Source organism: Erythrolamprus reginae, chromosome Z (assembly GCF_031021105.1).
Source record: "Erythrolamprus reginae isolate rEryReg1 chromosome Z, rEryReg1.hap1, whole genome shotgun sequence".
Lineage (NCBI taxonomy): Eukaryota > Metazoa > Chordata > Lepidosauria > Squamata > Dipsadidae > Erythrolamprus > Erythrolamprus reginae.
The window spans coordinates 19,256,938-19,275,994 of NC_091963.1; the positions used below are offsets into that span (position 1 = coordinate 19,256,938).

General features: G+C 38.9%; 1 protein-coding gene across 1 annotated transcript in view; it reads left to right on the top strand.

Moving 5' to 3' along the window:
• Window positions 1-1,758: 1,758 nt before the first annotated feature.
• Window positions 1,759-19,057, top strand: part of PARD3 (par-3 family cell polarity regulator) — a 716,596-nt gene continuing 699,297 nt past the window's right edge. Inside the window, 1 exon segment of the mRNA XM_070728743.1 lies at window positions 1,759-2,362. Coding sequence (XP_070584844.1) covers window positions 1,844-2,362 — 519 coding nt within the window. The 5' untranslated portion in view covers window positions 1,759-1,843.

Here is a 19,057-nt window from a genome sequence, read left to right on the forward strand (position 1 = left end):
ACCATGGGATGCTACAATGATCATAAGTGTGAAAAATGGTCATGAATCACTCTTTTTTTCAGTGCCCTGTCACTTCAGATGGTCACTAAGCAATGGAGATGAACTAAAGAGCCTCTTGATGTGGGTGAAGAAGGAGAGTGCAAAAGTTGGCTTGAAACTCAGCATTAAGAAAAATTAAGATCATGGCATCCAGCCCTCTTAATTCCTGGTTAATAGATGGGGAAGAAATGGCGGTAGCGACAGGTTTTATTTTCCTCGGCTCCAAGATCACCAGAAATGGAGACTTGCAGCCAAGATATTAAAAGATTCTTGCTTCCTGAGGAGGAAAGCTACGGCAAATCTAGACAGCATACTAAAAAGCAGAGACATCACTCTGCCCACAAAAGTGCATATAGGTTTTCCTAGTTATAATGTATGGCTGTGTAAGGTGGACCATAAAGAAGGCTGAATGCCAAAAAATTGAGGCCTTTGAACTCTGGTGCTGGAGAAGACTCCCGTGAGTTCTTTGGACTGCAAGTTGGTTGCCGATCAGTTTCTGGTCACAATTCAAAGTGTTGGTTATGACCTATAAAGCCCTTCATGGCATTGGACCAGAATATCTCCGGGACCGCCTTCTGCCGCACGAATCCCAGCGACCGGTTAGGTCCCACAGAATTGGCCTTCTCCGGGTCCCGTTGACTAAACAATGTCATTTGGCGGGACCCAGGGGAAGAGCCTTCTCTGTGGCGGCCCCGGCCCTCTGGAACCAACTCCCCCCAGAGATCAGAATTGCCCCCACCCCCTTTGCCTATCGTAAACTTCTCAAAACCCACCTCTGCCGTCAGGTATGGGGGAATTGAAATATCTTCCACAGGCCTACATAATTTATGTATGGTGTGTTGTGTGCATGTTTTTTAAATTATGGGTTTTTAACTTCGTATTATTAGATTTGTATTGTACATTGTTTCTATCACTGCTGTGAGCCGCCCCGAGAGGGGCGGCATACAAATTAAATAACTAACTACGGCAACTAACTAACTAACTAACTAACTAACTAACTAACTAACTAACTAACTAACTAACTAACTAACTAACTAAACTAAACTAACTAACTAACTAAATAAATAAACCAACCAACCAACCAACCAACCAATCAATCAACCAACCCTAACTGCCCTTTAGAAGGACAGATCCTGAAGACGAGACTCAAATACTTTGGCCACTAAATGAGAAGGAAGGACTCACTGGAGAAGAAACCTAACTGCTGGGAAAGATTGACAGCAAAAGAAGGGGACGACAGGGAATGAGGTGGCTGGATGGAGTCACTGAAGCATGAGCTTAAATGGACTTCAGAGGATGGTAGAGGACAGGAAGGCCTGGAGGAATGGTGTCCACAATGGGGTTCACAATGGGACAGATGTCCACAATGGGGTTCACAATGGGACAGACATGACTTCACAACCAACAATAAAACAAACAGTTGTAAACTGGGGACTACCTTGTAAATTTAAAAATGTAATCTCCCCTTGGCGGGCTTTTCCCTTTAAGAGGAGATGGAATGGTTGTGGCCTTTAAAGCTGCTTGAAAGACTTAAGTTTGAAGGGGACGGGGCAAACTTCAAAGCCAAGCAAGCAACCCACGGAAACGAGGTTAACTTGGCAGAGCTGTTAGGGAAACAAAACGACGCTTAAGAAGAGTGAAAATTTTCCCCCTCCCTGAGTTAATTGATTTTTTTTTTACAACGGAAGGGCTCTTTAATCAGGGTCCCAGGTAGTGGGTGAACTTAGGGGGGTAGGAAACGAGGCAATTAAGGCAATACCCGGCACAGCCTTGGCGGGGAGACAATCCGCCCCTTTCCTGCAACATGAGTGAGGCGAAGAGAGCGAAAGCCGCCGCCTGGCTGCGCTCAGGAGAGACGCCGAACAGGTGGCCACAGGCAGTTGCGGGCGCGCCAGGAAGGCAGCCGACAAGCAGCGAGCAGGCGTGCGTAGCGCTGTCGGCTCCCTCCCCCTCCCGGCCCGCAGCATGTGAACCCGTCGCCCAATCCTCCGGAATAGCGGCACGATTCTGCCTTCTTGGTTGCCGCAGGGTGAGGCGCCCGCCCTCGGGCCGGGCTCCCGCTTGGCGCTGGTGGCCCAGCAAGAGCAAGCAGACCCCCAGAGCTCAACCTCCCTCGGTCGACCAAGCCAGAGTCGGGTGGAGAGAGTCGCTCGACCGCTTCTCTTGGAGGGCCGTGTCTGGAGAAAGGTTCAGAAGAAAGAAGATGAAAGTCACCGTTTGCTTCGGCAGGACCCGGGTGGTCGTGCCCTGCGGGGACGGGAACACGAAAGTTTCGAGTCTGATTGAACAAGCCGTCACCAGGTACAGGAAGGCAATCGCCAAGGTGAGTTGGGAACGCTCTCCGGGGCCGCGGCGGAGACACCCGCTGCCGGAGGGAGGGGGGCGAGCGCCTGGTTGAGGAGAGATTGGGTAGAGAGAAAGAGGGAGAGAGGCGAAGAAGGCGCAGCCGGAGGAGGAGGAGGGGAGGGAGCGAGGGAGTGAGGGAACGAGGGCGCCTGGAATCAATATGGCGCTTCCTGGAAGGGGGAGGGGGGCAGGCAGGCAGGAGGAGAGGAAAAGTGGTGGCTGAAGGGGCTGAGGCAGCTTGCTTGGCGGGCGCGAGGAGGGGGACGGGCGACGGACCCTCCTCTCTTCGCCCCGCCGAGATTTTTAGGCGCGTTTGTGGGACGCGCGAGCCAAGGGTGAAAAGCTCCCTGAGGAAGCGGGGAAAAAGAGAGTTGGAGAGCTGCAGCCGCTTCCTCGCTTCCCTCCCTTCAGCTCGGTAAACTTTCCAGTGCCGCCGCCGACCTCCTGTCGCTTTCAGCCGGCTGGGAAGCCAGCCGAGAGCGCGGGCGAGGAAACCCTCAGCTCTTTGCCTGGGGTTGGCGTGGCCCGGGGGCGCAGCTCCATCCGCTTTGTGGTGCGAGCCGAGATTTGTTTCCGAGACCGGGTGGAGAGAGAGACACACAGTTGCGAAGGGTCGCGAGTGACGTCTGGGGCCTCAACTCTTTGTTGTTAGGTGCTGGGGAAACCCGCAAGTACCCCGCCAGCAGGCCTGTAGCTTTTCTCCTCCCTTTCCCGCTGACTTGCCTCTCCTCTCGTCCCCGAAGCTTTGGGGAGCCTCTCGGCCAGATCACGGGTGGGATTAAGCTCTTCATCGATCTCCTCGCAGTTTAACGTTGGGATCTGTACGGTGCTCGACTGCATCGGGACCAAAGACTTTATCCCAGCTTTGCACGACATGCGACCGCGGTCGTAACACGCACACACACTTTACCCCGTTCTTTTCCCCCTGGTGTGCAAGTTTCTTCTCCGGGTGGTAATTCCTGCACGATTTCAAATCCAGCCCCAGGCTTTCCAAGCAGGTCCAGGCCCCAAGGTGGGGAAAAGGTGGTGGTGGAGATGGAAAACAAACATTTAAAAAATCACGGAGTCCACATGCTTGTTAGGGAGAACCGTGTTTGGTGGAGGATTCTTTGTGTTTGAAGAAATGCTGAGCTGCCACCTCATTTTAGTTAAACATAAACAGGAGCAACACATGAGTTGGACAACTATTTTTTAAAGGAGTGGGGATTATTGTAGAAAAAGAACACTTTGCCTATGGTGTAGGCCAAGTTTCACAACAGAGGAATGGTATTTTTCCTGCATTTTTGGAAAAGCAGCCAACCTGCAAGAATATTTGTCTCTTTTGAGAGGGGAAGGGCAAATGGCAAGGCACTCTGGAGATGGGACTTTCTCATTTACATAGTTATCTGCTGGAAACACAAGCAACTGGTGAATGGGCCTTTCTTTTAAGTGTTAAAGTGTAGGAGCAGTTTGTCTAGGACAGTTGCTCTTAATCATACAATCTAACATGCCTTTGTGGCTTGTAGAAGCTTGTTTCAATGTTTATTAATTTTTGCAGTTCTTATACCAAGGATGTGTTGAGAAAGAGAGAAAGAAAGAGCAACATTGATGAAATCCTGTAACTTTCCTTGGGCTGATTATATGTGCCTGCAAATTTTCACCCTGAAGAATGTTTACTTCTAGTCTTTCCACGTTGCTGCAAAAGTGGAGGATGGTTTTAGGGTTGCTGTAGAAAATGCACAATGGCATGAAAATATTTGGGGTTAATGTGCTCTTTTTCTGCCTCTAAGTTCTATTCTGAAAATATAAATTTTGTTTTTGTTTTTGTTACTATGTTTCTTGCCCAAACTTCTGGAGTTTAGCACAGGGATTGTAGAATAAAAGTTTGTGGATAAAGTCAAAAGTCTTGGAAAAATGGCTACTGAGGATAATGAAATGTGATCCTTGAACCTGGAAAATCAAATGTAAATAGTTATTAGAGGTATGTGCTAGTACACTGAACCATCATGCAAAGTTCAATAATCATAATTTGTTATGAAAAGGAAAGTGATCTGCAGGAAAAGACAGGCTTGAAGGAGCTGCTGATATAAATGGCAGGCTGCTTGTTGAAGCACTCTATATATAAAATTTTGAAAAGCAGTGTATGTTTTCATTCAATGGGAGAAGCACAAATGACTTTGTATTCTAAAATAGGTAAATTAATCCCTCACTAATATGTCACAAATTCATCAAAATTACAATCCAAAAAATCCCACCCCCAGCATGATAATGAATTTTAGGAGTTGCAATCTCACCTCATTGGGAGAAGACCATTTAATTAAGTGATGATCAATGACCTGATTTAGGCATCTCACTGGACCATGCTTTAACTGTGGTTTGTTAGGTAAAGCAATGTTGACTGAGTTTGTACAGAAAATTAAGCAGTAAAACATGGATTATAAAATTGAAGCAGCTGAATTCATAGTGGTTGCTAGATTATAATCCAACAAACTGCATTTAGGGTTAGTGTAGTCCAGCCAGTGTGTACTAATCTGTTCCTTAGGTCTTCCATGCTGCACTCCTGACCATTCTAATTTAGTTCATGCACCTTGCTTCTGTGGTCTTTTTCCATTTTACAGTGTTCCCTCAATTTTCGCAGGGAATGCATTCCGAGATGGCCTGCAAAAGTCGAATTTCTGCAAAGTAGAGATCCGGAAGTAAATACACTATCTTTGGCTATGAACTGCATCACAAGCCTTCCCTTAATATTTTAAACCCCTAAATTACAATTTCCCATTCCCTTAGCAACCATTTAGATTATTACTCACCATGTTTATTTATTAAAGTTTATTAAAAAATATTTATTAAAGATGGACGAAAGTTTGGTGATGACATATGGGGACATCTGGTGGAAAAAACTGTGGTATAGGGGAAAAAATGTGAAGTGTTTTTTTAAAAAAAACCATGGTATAGACTTTTCGTGAAGTTCGAACCCGTGAAAATCAAGGGAACACTGTATTCCACTTTTCCTTCCATTACAGACTTCTCCATACAGTTATATATTTGCATAACGTACCTATAGCATAGTTCCCTCTAAGCTGAGCAGTGAGCAATCGCTCACTTAAAAATCATCATCAACTCAGAGTTTTCCAATCCTGCCCAGAAGCCGAGAGGGAAAGAGTGAGAGGGAAGGAGAGAGAGAGGAAGAGAGGAAGAGAGAGAAACAGATAGAAAAAAGAGAGGAAGAAAAAGAGAAAGAAAAAGAATGGGAGTAAGGAAGAGAGAAAGAAAATCAAAATCTAGTTTGAAACTAGCTCAACTATTTAAGTGGCATTTTGATATTGATAGAGTTGCCCTATTATGAGCTCACTGTTATAGACACACAGTACAGTATTTTATTTTGAAATTCTCTAAGGCAAAACAGGGTTTGTTTGTTTGTTTGTTTGTTTGTTTGTTTGTTTATTTATTTATTTATTTATTTATTTATTTATTTATTTATTTATTTATTTATTTAATATTTCTGTGCCGCCCAGTCCCGAAGGGACTGTCGCTCAGACACTATACTTTTCCGCCCCCCCCCCAAAAAAAATTAGAGGGAACACTGACCTATAGTATGATAATTTGAGCTTGGTCATTTGTTCCTTTAGTGCAATGTTTTTCAAACGTGGCAACTTTTAAGATGTGTGGACTTTCCCATACTGGCTAGGGAGTTCTGGGAGTTGAAATCTACACATCTTAAAGGTGCCAAGTTTGAGAAATATTACTCTAGCGATAATAGCACCTATTTTTAAAAGGTATAGTACATACACACATTATTGTTGCAGTCTTCTATTGAAGTTAAACTAAAGAACAATCATTGGGTGTTCCTATTGATTTGATGTTTTAATCAGATAAGTTTCCCCTAAATTTAAATCTTTACTTTTGGATTTCTGTATGCCAAATGTATTTAATATGTGGGTATTTTCAAATAATCTCTAGATATAGTCCAGATTTGCAGAAGGTTCTGTATTACAGTTTTTATATATTTAAACAGAGATGTTATGAAGGGAATATCTCTGAATATTTCCATTTTCCTTGAGTGAAAAGTCTGTGTATCATACTTCAATCAATTGCTAGAAGCATCCATTGCTGAGTTTTAAAAAGTTCCTCAAATTGATAATTTGGCTTCTAAAATATTGTATGCTCCCATCTTTATGAAATGTTACTCTACTCCTCATCTCTACTCTTCATCTCTTCTACTAAATCTGGTTGAAACGTACTATTCCAGGCAGGAAAAAAAGGAAACATTGTTCATAGTGCATTTAACCTGATTCAGAAATGAAGTTTTGGTTTTCTTGCTGATAAAACTTGCCATAAACTTGTACTTGAATAATAAATTTTAAAGTGTTCCTAATGTGTTGCAGATATAAACTAGAGGAAGTTTATTCAAAGTGTCTGGATTAATTTTCAACAGTGTTATAAAGAATAATGTACAGTAATAACTTTGCATTTTAAATACTGTGCTTGCATTTTGTCTTAATTGTTAAAGGGATAGCCATAGCACACTAGGTGAATACAAACCCCGAATCAGATCTGAGGTTCATCAAACCTAGCATTCTAGCTATAGCATCCCAATATTTCAAGCAGTTTTTCCAACTTTTTTTGGATGTTCTGGGAGTTTTATTTGGGATCTCCCACAGAGGAGAATTTATCTTCCACTGCATTATGACTTTTTGCTTTCGATTAAATTGTAAAAGGTGTTGAATGCTGATGTTTAAAAATAATTATCTATTTCAATCATACATATTTATAAATACATGCATTTGTGTATTTATATAAATACACATATCATATTTTCAAATATCATGTAACAAAACAGATATTTTTAAGATTTCAGCCGTTGAATCTCAAAACCTGGTTCAAAAGGGTATTGCAGATAAAACCATTTGCAATGTAATGTTTTTCTCATAAACAATATGTTTAAAGCTAGCAGCTTTTTGAAGTTACGTCAAACCTACCTAGGGATATTTGCAATCTGGATTCAAAGTTCTGATGGTTAGTACACTTGCCTCTTGAGTCATTTGACTGCACTTCAAATTCTTGGCAATTGAGTTGCATTTGGGACACTGAATATCTCACAGTCATGTGATAACATTTTGTGATGGTTTTGTTGAAACCTAGTACAGTGGTACTTCTACTTAAAAACGCCTCTACCTAAGAACTTTTCAAAATAAGAACTGGGTGTTCAAGATTTTTTTTGCCTCTTCTTAAGAACCATTTTCTACTTAAGAATTCGAGTCTGGGAAAATTTCCCAGGAAATTTGAGAGCGGCACAAAGACCTGGCCAGTTTCATGCCACTCTCCCTTTAATTCCGGCCATCTCGGGCTTTTCTGGGCTGCCAGAGGAGCCTTTCGGTGGCATTTAAGGAGGCTTTGGCAGCCCAGAGTGAACGAAGCATTTTCTTTTCTCTGGGCGCCGCCCCAGAGTCCCTCTTTTTTTTTTTTAAGCCTTAAAGTTTTGGATTCTTTTGAGTCCCCTCACTTCACCTTCTTCCTTCGGCAGTGACTGTCCTCCTGCTCTTCTTCCTCCTCCTCCTCCTCCTCCCAGCCAAATTCTGAGCTTTTATTTCTTTCCTAATGGGTTTGCATGTATTATTTGCTTTTACATTGATTCCTATGGGAAAAATTGCTTCTACTTAAGAACATTTCTACTTAAGAACCCAGTCCCGAAACTGTTCTGCCGAGCTCTATGGTATGAGTCAAAATTCAGGGTACAAAATTCAGACACCCGCACATTTGAAAGTTCAAAAACAATGTTCTTTATCACAAAAATTCAAAAAAAACAAAGCACCATTTTTGTATTGCAAAGAGCACTTGTCCCAAAACAACCTGGTAGTCTTAATCAGTCCTTAAGTACTTATCTAGCAGCTGTGAATGAATGTCACAGCCCTCCTTCTTCCATGAAGTGAGATCCCCACACTTTGCTTTGGTTTCAAAGTCGTGAAAAATCAAACAAAGTCTGGAAACAGCAAGGCACAGTCCTGAAGAAACAACGATCAAATAATCTTCCACAACAGCCAAGCGAGCACACTGCTATTTATATCAGCAGCTCTAATTACTGGAGTCCCACCCAAACACAGGTGGCCTCTCTTATTTCCTGTAATATTTCTTCAATTGGTCTCTTCTATGCATAATTCTACGCATGCGTGGGTCTAACACTTCCTCATACGAATTGACCGAAGATAATGGAGCTTGGCTTCCTGGGCTGTGTGCCAAGCCCCCCTCTTCCAAGTCACCTCCACCTTCTTCTTCATCCAAGGAAACTGCACTACCTGACTCTGTCGGCAATGAAACAGGCCTATGACATGTTCATGTTTCCCCTGCATCCACCTCCACATTCCTTGGGGCAGGAGCTGGGCCAGAGTCAACCACAACAGAAACGAATTAAGTTCTTAAGTAGAGGTACCATATTAACTTCTGGTTTTCACAAAATCCAGTCCATCATGAACTATGGGTCTATTTAATCATGACATTCACTTTACAGTTGCCATGATCAGGTTGGTCACATGATCAACCTATTTTTATGATTTGTTTCTATGGAGGTCATAGAAAAAAAATCATAAAATTGGGTTGATCATGTGACCAAACTGCTTTATGGCTGTCAAGACTTACAACCTAATGGACAGGCTCCATACTCAATGCTTGTATACCCAATGCTTGTATAGGGATTTGGTGCCTGTTAGAAATCTTTATGACTATATATATTTGTAACCTGAGATTTACAAATTTACTTGGGAAGAAAGCCTTGTGGTCTTATTTAGGGAACTTATTTATATGAAGAAACAACACAGGGCTCAACACCAATATAACACACATCTCAATTGTAGGATCAGGTTTGTGGCGGAAATGTATTGAATTATCTGTTCTATTTTTCCTTCCGACATAATTATGTGAATGCAGGCTGTCAGAGGAGGTTTTTTTTTCCAAATTAAGAAGCAGAGTGGTGTTCTCAAGAGCTGATAATGCTTTTGTATGAAGCTGTGCTCCAAAAAATTAAACCTAGTATAATGCAAATTACATCTTTTGTTATGGTTACATGGGAGCTTTTATGATAGAAAAATGAAAAGTTAATTATCTGGCAGCCCAACTTGATGTAAACAAGGCTTAACAAAATCAGGAATACTTAAATGTACCTTTTTGGGAGCTTTGCTTTATAATCAAGAACAGATTGAATCATTTTTCATCCCTCTTCTCCACATTTTAAATTGTGGACTCAGACATACAACAATTTTTTTAAAAAAGACTTTAAATGCAGGATGGCTTGTAAGACTAAGGCTTCATATATGTATATATGACATTGATGAAGCTTATATCCAATCAACTTTGTCACTAAGGCTTAGACATAAATACCTTTTGGGATCATGGATATTTTAGATATGTATCCTTGTGTGTTTCTTTCTCTCTCTCTCTCTCTCTCTCTCTGTGTATGATCAAGCGTTGGAATGACAGGAATGCTTCAGAAATAATAATACTGTAAACTATAGTTTATAAAATCTATAAACCTCAAATACTGATGCCACTTGAGGATATTTCATTTCAGGTTGTATACTATTGTGTGTATCTTCAGCTCAGGGGATTCATGACTGCCTGGACAAATCACCTGGACAAACCTTAGCAAGGTTTTAGAAATGATTTTCCCTTTCTTTCTTTATGTGAGAGAAATTGGCCCAAGATGAGTTTAGACGTTTGTAGCCTCATGTCTTAATCAATACACTATCCAGGGTTCTTCAACCTTAACAACTTTAAGACTTGTGGACTTCAACTCCCAGAATTCCTCAGCCTGAGGAATTCTGGGAGTTGAAGTCCACAAGTCTTAAAGTTGCCAAGGTTGGAGAGCCATGCACTAAACTGCCATTTTGTATGCTAGGTGGAGTTGTAAGAGACTGTTCCTTGGCGGCTCCAAACAGATGATTGGATATCACCACCAATCGTCAAACTACAATTAGCATGACATATTGTTTTGAAATCTGATTTTGGCATGCTTTCTTTTCATCCATTTAACTTATTAGTTGCCTTGCCAGCTTTTCAAGGTCTGCAAAGAACAACATCAGAGGCAAATCTTATCTTTTTGGAGAAGGTGAGAAAACAGCATGGAGGTTATTAAAATTCCTTGTTTCAGTGCTTCAATCTTCACCCCTTCAGTTTCTTCCGTCAATGCTTCTATTGCAGTGTTTCCTCCCCATATCACTTTAGTTTTTTTTATAGTTCATATAATATTACTGTTACGTGGATGAGCTCAAATTTAAAACCACCCTTTCCCATGTAGCTCTTAATAAATACAAGAGTTGGTTTTTTGTATTTAACCATTTTTAAAAATTTGAGAAATCAATGATTTTTATACTTGATGTGTACTAATTTTTAGATTCTGCTCTTGAAAGTGTTACCTTTTGCTAAGAGTTAACATGAACGAAAGCAAATTAAAACCACCTCTATTTTCAAACAGCTGCCCAGTGAAGTCTCTTATTACACCACCTTAAGTTGCTTTTGTTTGAGAAGACAAGAATTTTGGTTTGGGCCAAGATACACAGGTTTCTACAATATCTGCCAGCAAGTTTGGTATATTGTCCTTCACAGCATAAAAAGCATGTAAATTCCATCCTTGTTGATTCACAGCCCAGCTTAGTTTCTTGTACAACTGGTTTTTGGTTCTGTGGGAATTATACCTGTTTAAATTATTTGGAACAGCATTAATTTAACAGCATAAAGGATAGAATCGTGCGGTTGTCAGTACACGTTCAACATCTTACTAAAGTGATTCTTTGGTGATAAAGATGTACGTAGTTCAGGTTTAGGCATTACCACCATTAAGTTACAATGGTGCTGAACAAGGAGGATTATGATTGGTCTTTGGAGTTTTGGTTGTTGCAGAGTTCCCACAGTGACACGATTTGGGTGTTTGGTTGCCCAGATCAGAATTTTGACATTAGAGCCAGCTGTGATCATTGTTTTCTGGCATCCTCTCTAACTTTGCTTGTGGCAAAGTGGCAGGGAAGATCACAAATAGCTTCCCTAAGTTGCTTCTGCTGGTTTTTCTTCCAAGCAGCCCCACTTTGCAGTTTGAAATCCCATGGATTTTGTTGCACCCCCTTGCCTGTTTGTGTTCTGTAATGCCCACCTGCATTCATGACCTGTGACAGTCTCCCAGCAGCCTGCTTGGTATGATTCAAGTGAGGTTAAATATTTTCTGCTCATCCTGCATGGTCTCTGGATGACATTGGCAACTGGGACTGCTGAGATTATTGCTAAGTGATGAAGTCATGTGATTCTATGTTTAGGATTGTATCACTTAGTGATGGAAATTCCAGTCCCATAACCCAAGGACAGTGTCGTTTGGCAGGCCCCAGGGGAAGAGCCTTCTCTGTGGCGGCCCCGGCCCCCTGGAATCAACTCCCCCCCGGAGATTAGAACGTCTCTCACCCTCCTTGTCTTTCTCAAATTATTCAAGACCCACCTATATCGCCAGGCATGAGGGAATTGAGACATCTCCCCTAGGCTTTTATATTTTATGTTTTTGGTATGTATGTGTTGCATGGGTTTTAAATTGTCGGGGTTTTATATATTGTTCTCTTTTAATATTAGATTTGTTGCAATGTTATATTGTTTTTGATTATTGTTGTGAGCCACCCCGAGTCTTCAGAGAGGGGCGGCATACAAATCTAATAAATAATAATAATAATAATAATAATAATAATAATAATAATTTGTAATCCTTTCAATGTCACTTAGGACCATTTGAAAATGGGCCACTTTGGGGAAAAGACTGAAACAAATTGTAAATGAGACCTGTTCTGTCCCTCTTTATAACTTAGTTTAAGTCTGTCATCTCCTTCTTAATTAAAATTAACCTCTTAATTTACATCTTTATCTACTCTTGAATCCAAGGGAATAAAGCTGTTAATATCTTCTCCAGAATTAGCTGAATGTCCATTTAAAACACATTGTCTGAAACTATGTTCTCTGTAACGTTATATGAGCCACGGTGGTGCAGTGGCTAAGCAGGGGTCCCCAAACTTGGCAACTTGAAGACTTGTGGACTTCAACTCCTGGAATTCTGGGAGTTGAAGTCCACAGGTCTTCAAGTTATCAGGTTTTAAGACCTCTGGGCTAGAGCGTAGTACTGCAGGCTACTTCTGCTGATCAGCAGCTGCCATCAGTTTAGCAGATCGAATCTTGCTAGACTCAAATTTGACTCAGCCATCCATCCTTCTGAGGTGAGTAAAATGAAGGACTGGATTCTTGGGGGCAATATGCTGACTCTCTCTATAAAAACACATAGAGAGGGCTGTAAAACACTATGAAGCAATATATATGCCTAAATGCTATGCTATTGCTATTATCCTTTTTTTACTCATATACTAGACTTAAAAGCCATTGCTTTTTTGCCTAGTTTTGATTTTAGCTGTCATTTCCCTTTCAGGGTTTGGGGATGTATTTTTGAAGGGAGGGAGGAAGGGTATCTTTGAGTCAGTTTTGACTCCTGATAACTACCTGGAGTAATCCCTGAAGTTTGCTTGACAAGTTTTCAGTAATAGTTTGCCCTTACTTTTTTCTTGGGAGTTTGAGAGGGAAGGACTGGCCAAGGTCACTCAGCTGGCTAGGTGCCTAAGGAGGACTAGACTTAACCATTACTTCAAATTGCCTCCCTGTTCAAGTTCTACTGCTCTTAAAATTTTAATTAAACAGTTATGTGTCCAGTATATCCTTGTTTTCTATTGTGAGCTACTTTGTTTCCTCTAAATACAGTTATTATAGTAGCTTTTTGTTCAGTGTAGAAATGCCTTAGCAAAAGAATAAATTGTCCTGGTATTTACATTAGACTTATATACCAGTCCACATTTTTTTACAGCAGTCTGAGCAGTTTACAGACTCATCATATTGCCCCCAACAGTCACTGTCTTCCTTTTATCAACCTCGGGATGATGGAAGACAACCAGGGTCAAGCAGGCAGTGAGCACAGTTAGCCTGCAATTCTGCATTCTATGGGCATCTATGGGCCGCTATAGGAATCATTGAGTCTATCATCTGCATCTCTATAACTGTTTGCTTTGGTTCTGCAACCTAACAAGACCCACACAGACTTCAGAGGATTATCAGAACTGCAGAAAAAACAATTGCTGCCAACCTGCCTTCCATTGAGGAACTATATACTGTATACCGAGTCAAAAAGAGGGCTGTGAAGATATTTGCTGACCCTTCGCATCCTGGACATAAACTGTTTCAACTCCTATCCTCAAAACGTCACTACAGAGCACTGCTAGACAACTAGACACAAGAACATTTTTCCCCAAACGCCATCACTCTACTGAACAAATAATTCCCTCAACACTGTCAAACTTTTTACTAAGTCTAAACTTCTATTTCTACTAGTTTTTTCTCATCATTCCTATCACCCATTTCCTTACACTTAGGACTGTATGACTGTAACTTGTTCGTATCCTAAGATTTTTATTAATATTGATTGTTTCTTCATTGCTTCTTTGCCCGTTATGACAATCATTAAGTGTTGTACCACATGATTCTTGACAAATGTATCTTTTTCTTTTATGTACACTGAGAGCATATGCACCAAGACAAATTCCTTGTGTGTTCAATCACACTTGGCCAATAAAGAAATTTATTCTGTTCTATAGCTCTAGCCTTAATATATTCCATGTTCTGGCACAGTTTAACCAAAATCAGTGAAGCAAAGATAAATTTTCTCTGATACTCTTTATTTGTTTCCACTTTATCCAATGTACCTTGGATACCTGCTATATGATTGCAGGCCCTTTTGCCTTTTCTAAAATTGGCCTGTTCCTTTGACAATTTTGTCATCTTACATAAAACTTTGCATTGATTGAAATTGATTCAGTGTTTGGTTCTCATGCTGTCTCTTAGGCAGGAAATTTCTCCTTATTTCTAGTTTTCTTCCTGCCTGATTAGTTTCTATCTAGTTTCTATCTTGTCCTGCCTTGTGGTGCTTTGCAGAATAGGTTGACTCCCTCTATGAAGCTATTAATGTTTTAACTTCTCTCACCCTGATATTTAGACAGTTCAGCAGATGTTTAATGTTCTCATGAACTCTTTTATTGACAGCTGGCCTACTCACCCGTTGTCTAATAGAATGGCTTCCCAAAATTGTTATCTTGTCACTAATGTTTACAATTCTTTAATTCAGTTTACAAAGCATAAAATAGTATTTCCATCTTCCTTCAAGCAAATTATCCCTTTTATAGAGGTGTCCTGTGATTATTTCTAAGTATCTCTCGCCTACCTCTCTGCAATTTCTTAAAAAACATTTTATTTTTCTTATTTTTCTGTTTGCCTCTGACTTTCTATATTTGTGCTTGTTAGATGTCAGGAAGGCTTACTTTTATATAAATATAAAAGTATACATTAGATATACTAAATCTGGTTCTTATGTTATAGTCTGACATTGCCTTTCAGTTCATAAACAGTTAGCAATCTTATCTATCTGCAATCTTTTACCTTTTAACCATGTGCTTGACATTAAGAATTCCTAATCTGCTTTACAATTTGCACCTGGAAGGAATCTCACTAACTGTATTACACTTGGGCATCTTCATTATATTGTTTTAATCCAATTACATGGTTGATTTGATTTTAGGGTGTCCATTTGGTAATATTCAGGTATGGAATCTTCATTTGTTTTTTGTTCTTGTTTTTTTTTTGTAGGGGTGTCTTTGTTAATTTAAAAAAAAATAATGATAGGGTTTTATATGTTTTTTATTATTAGATTTGTTCCACTGCTATATTGTTTTTATTACTGCTGTGAGCCGCCCCGAGTCTTCGGAGAGGGGCGGCATACAAATCTAATAAATAAATAAATAAATAAAAAATAGTCAAATACTGTATTTTCTTCGAAAAAACCAGATTACCCATCCTTACATTATTGCAATTGCCCATTTGCAAATCTTCATCTAATTCTAACTTTCTTCATTATCCAACTATGATGATCTAAGACTTAATATGATAGATGTCATTGATGTTGCATTTAACACTTTTTGCTATTCCCTTAGTGTCTTTCACTATTATGTTTGCAATAGTTATATGTCGTTTAACTTAGTGGCTGTTTCCAACTTCAGCATCTCTTGTAATTTACATCTTTTTACACAAATTACAAATAAATATATTTTGGTAGTTAGCAATATTGGCTTGTGTGTGTGATGATGGCATGGGGACCATTTTTCAGATTGGCTTTCAATTTGTTTTCATAGAACTAATATTTTACTATATTTATATATTTTTTATTTTTCCTTATATCAAAGAAAAAGCACTACATTACAATTCTAAGCATCATCATTTGAGAATAGTCTCAATAAACCCTATTAATTCCCTTAGACTGCAGGTCATCAATCTGTGGTCTGCTGACCACAGATGGCCTGTGAGAAATCTGGCCCAGATATGGCTGAGAACAATTAATCCAGTCCAGGAAGAAGAAAGGAAAGGAAGAAGAGGAAAGGAAAGGAAAGGAGGGGGGAGGGAAGGGACTTCAGCTACAGCTCTGGAATATGGGACTGACTTTCCCAACAACATCAGCAAGCTACACTCAAATAAACTTCAATTATTTTCTAGTAATTACACAACCTTTAAAATTTTTGTTACAATTGGACAATCTTTAAAGATTTTGTTATAATTAAATATGCATTTACGATTTTGTTATAATTTGTTATGTTAAATAGGTTCATTTCATATTAATAAAATGGAAGTTCTCTAATCATTTTTTTTACAAATGTATTTATTTTTTTTAAAGTCATACCAGTGATCTGCGGGAGTTAAAATTATAAATTGGAAAACATGGGATTTAAAATTATGAATTTGGTGGTCCGCGAGATTTAAAATTATGACCTTAGTGGTCCTTGTTGTCCAAAAAAGTTGGACCCCTGCCTTAGACAACAAATTTATATTTTCTGTTGGGTGTTTGAAGACGTACTGGATACATTTATTGCTGAGCAAGCTGTTTAGCTCTTAACATCCATGTAGTTTCTTTCACAGATCTTAATTTTATTTGGCAACACATTTTAGCAGCTTTCAGTTTAGGGAGTAGAAGCTCCATTAGTTGTTTTTCCAATAATATGTTCCAGATGTATTGTGAGATAAAAGGAGATGTTTAAACAAAATCTTTCTCGTTTCTATCCTTCTCTAAATAGCCCATTGTTTACCCAAAAGTCTATAATTTTTCTTATTTAAAGGTGGTACATTGCTTAGAATGGAATAGCAAACACAGTTGGTTTCACTCATACGAGTAGAACCAAAAGTAGCCATTGACCCCTACATTCTAGCTAAATATATGACATGGCTAAACCAACATTTGTTTGGTGGTTCAATAAGTCACAATTGGTAAGGTTCACAAATAAAACAACTTTTTTTGCACGGGGAATTCCCTTTATTGCAGCTTGGGTTTTCAAGAGACTTTTTTGATATTGAAAGACAAGTGGAAGGCTGCAGTTTTGGTTTAGATGTTATGTATGTGTTTTGTGTGGGTGCTTGGATTTTTAAAGAGACTTAGTAGGCTTAATACCTTTATTTTGCCTCCACCAAGAAAATCACCGCTAGAACCTAAAAGTTTTTGTGTGATACAAAATGAAGCTTAGGAAGTCCTTCCATTAACCCTGGCATATAAATCAGTATCTGCAAGACAATTGGGTAGGCAGATGAAACAAATTAATGTCAAAATTTTAGAAAATAAGATAGAAATACAGTAATCAGAAGAAATGCAAATATTCTAAAGAGATGAGAAAATTATATGAATAATGGATTACTATTAAGTTAACAAGAGAAAGAATTCTGATGGAGACCAAGAATATTTCTTGGACAACTTGGTGCAGATAATATGGAGATACTGTTGAAGCTTTGCACTTTTTTTAGGATGGTAAGAAGATATGGATGAGAGAGCAGGTTGTACAATAGGTTTAATGTCAAGCCAAGAATTAACAGTGCTATAATATTATGTGAGAAAAAGGAATACAAAATTGACTTGAATGATCAGGAATACTGTAAAGCAATAATTTTTTAATTTTTTTTTAAAAAAAATATGGTAATCCTTTATGGATTTCTTGCTGAAAATATAACTCAATTAATTATCTTTGGATTTACCAATGGAAAAGCATTTGGTATGGAAAGAAATGATCTATGTAATGTAATTTGAAAATGGGAAGTGATACTAAGTTTTTACCAGCTGTGAATACAATTGAAAGTCATTTCCTTAAATATCTTTTCTTTTTTCCCTTTTATCCTTTCCATTTCCTACATTTTCTGCTCTTTCCTTATATTTTTCTTTTATTTTTTTCTCAATCTTATTTTGCATTTTATAATTGTTAAAATCTTTAACATATATATTTTTAAAATAGGGGTTACAAGATCAGCTTCTTAAGCCAACACCAAACAAATCATAGTAACTGAGATATCTGTATGTGTGAAGCCAATTTAGGGACTCTGAGCATGTGTATGTATGTATGTATGTATATATGTATGTATGTATGTATGTATGTATGTATACATACATATATACATACATACATGTATACATACATATATACATACATACATAAGCAGAACCTTATGCTTGTAATCTTAAAGAAGACCCTTAGAAAAATGATCCACATGTTCTCAAGGTAAGAAGCATAATCCAATAATATTCCTGAAAGAAGTAAAAGTTAGCACAGTCTTTCACATGTCATTCTTAGCAGCGCAAATACAATTAAATTCACTTACTTACATATATAGGGCTGGAGAGTCTTAAAATATTTCAAAGAAGCCATTTAATAACATTAGCAGAATATAATAACTGAAAGCACTTAACGGGAGTCAAACAGATCTTTATAATATAAAGCCCAAGTCCCTTTCTGAGCATTTTATGTGTTCTTAATGGATTATAACAAAGCTTACTCTGGATGTGGTCCCAATTTTGAAACTCATAAAAGGGACTGATGTGCCAAAGCATCTATCAAAGACTAGAATAATTGTTGAGTACATTTTCTTCAAACCTGGGAAGATTCTTACCCACAAGTATCCCAGAAAAGTGGAACACACTCTGGCTCCAAATTACATGTCGTAGATGTACATAGGTATATGACAAAAAACGTCAACCCCATTGTTTCTTGAACTCAAGAGTTCACAGGGGGAGCTCTTGGTACAAGCTGTAACAACTGACATGACTGGTAGAAAATTTGAATGTCTTTAGTCTCATTTCATCTTAATGTTATGAATAAATTTAAACACAGTAGGTTAAACAAAAACAAAATTCCTTCCCCATGCTTGGCCTCCTTTTGGGGATCTGTCTGTTACTTTGTCTAAGGAAAAGTTCTACAAACTTGAATGATTGCATGTTGAATTTGGAATCTGTTAATCAAGATATTTCTTTTCCAAGATACTAATGTATAAAACACTTAAAACACAGTTAGTCCTCTACTTATGATCCCAATTCAATCCAAAATTTCTGTCATTAAGTGAGACATTTGTTTAGGTGAGTTTTCCCCATTTTATGAACTTCCTTGCCATAGTTGTTAAGTGAATCACTGCACTTGTTAAATTAGTAACTGCGACTGTTAATTGAGTATGGCTTTGCTTCTACCTTGTCTTTGCTTGTGGAAAGGTGACAAAAAAGGCCACATTATGGACAGAGCAGTCATCAAAAATATGAGTCTGACTTTTGGTCACATGACCATGAGGATAC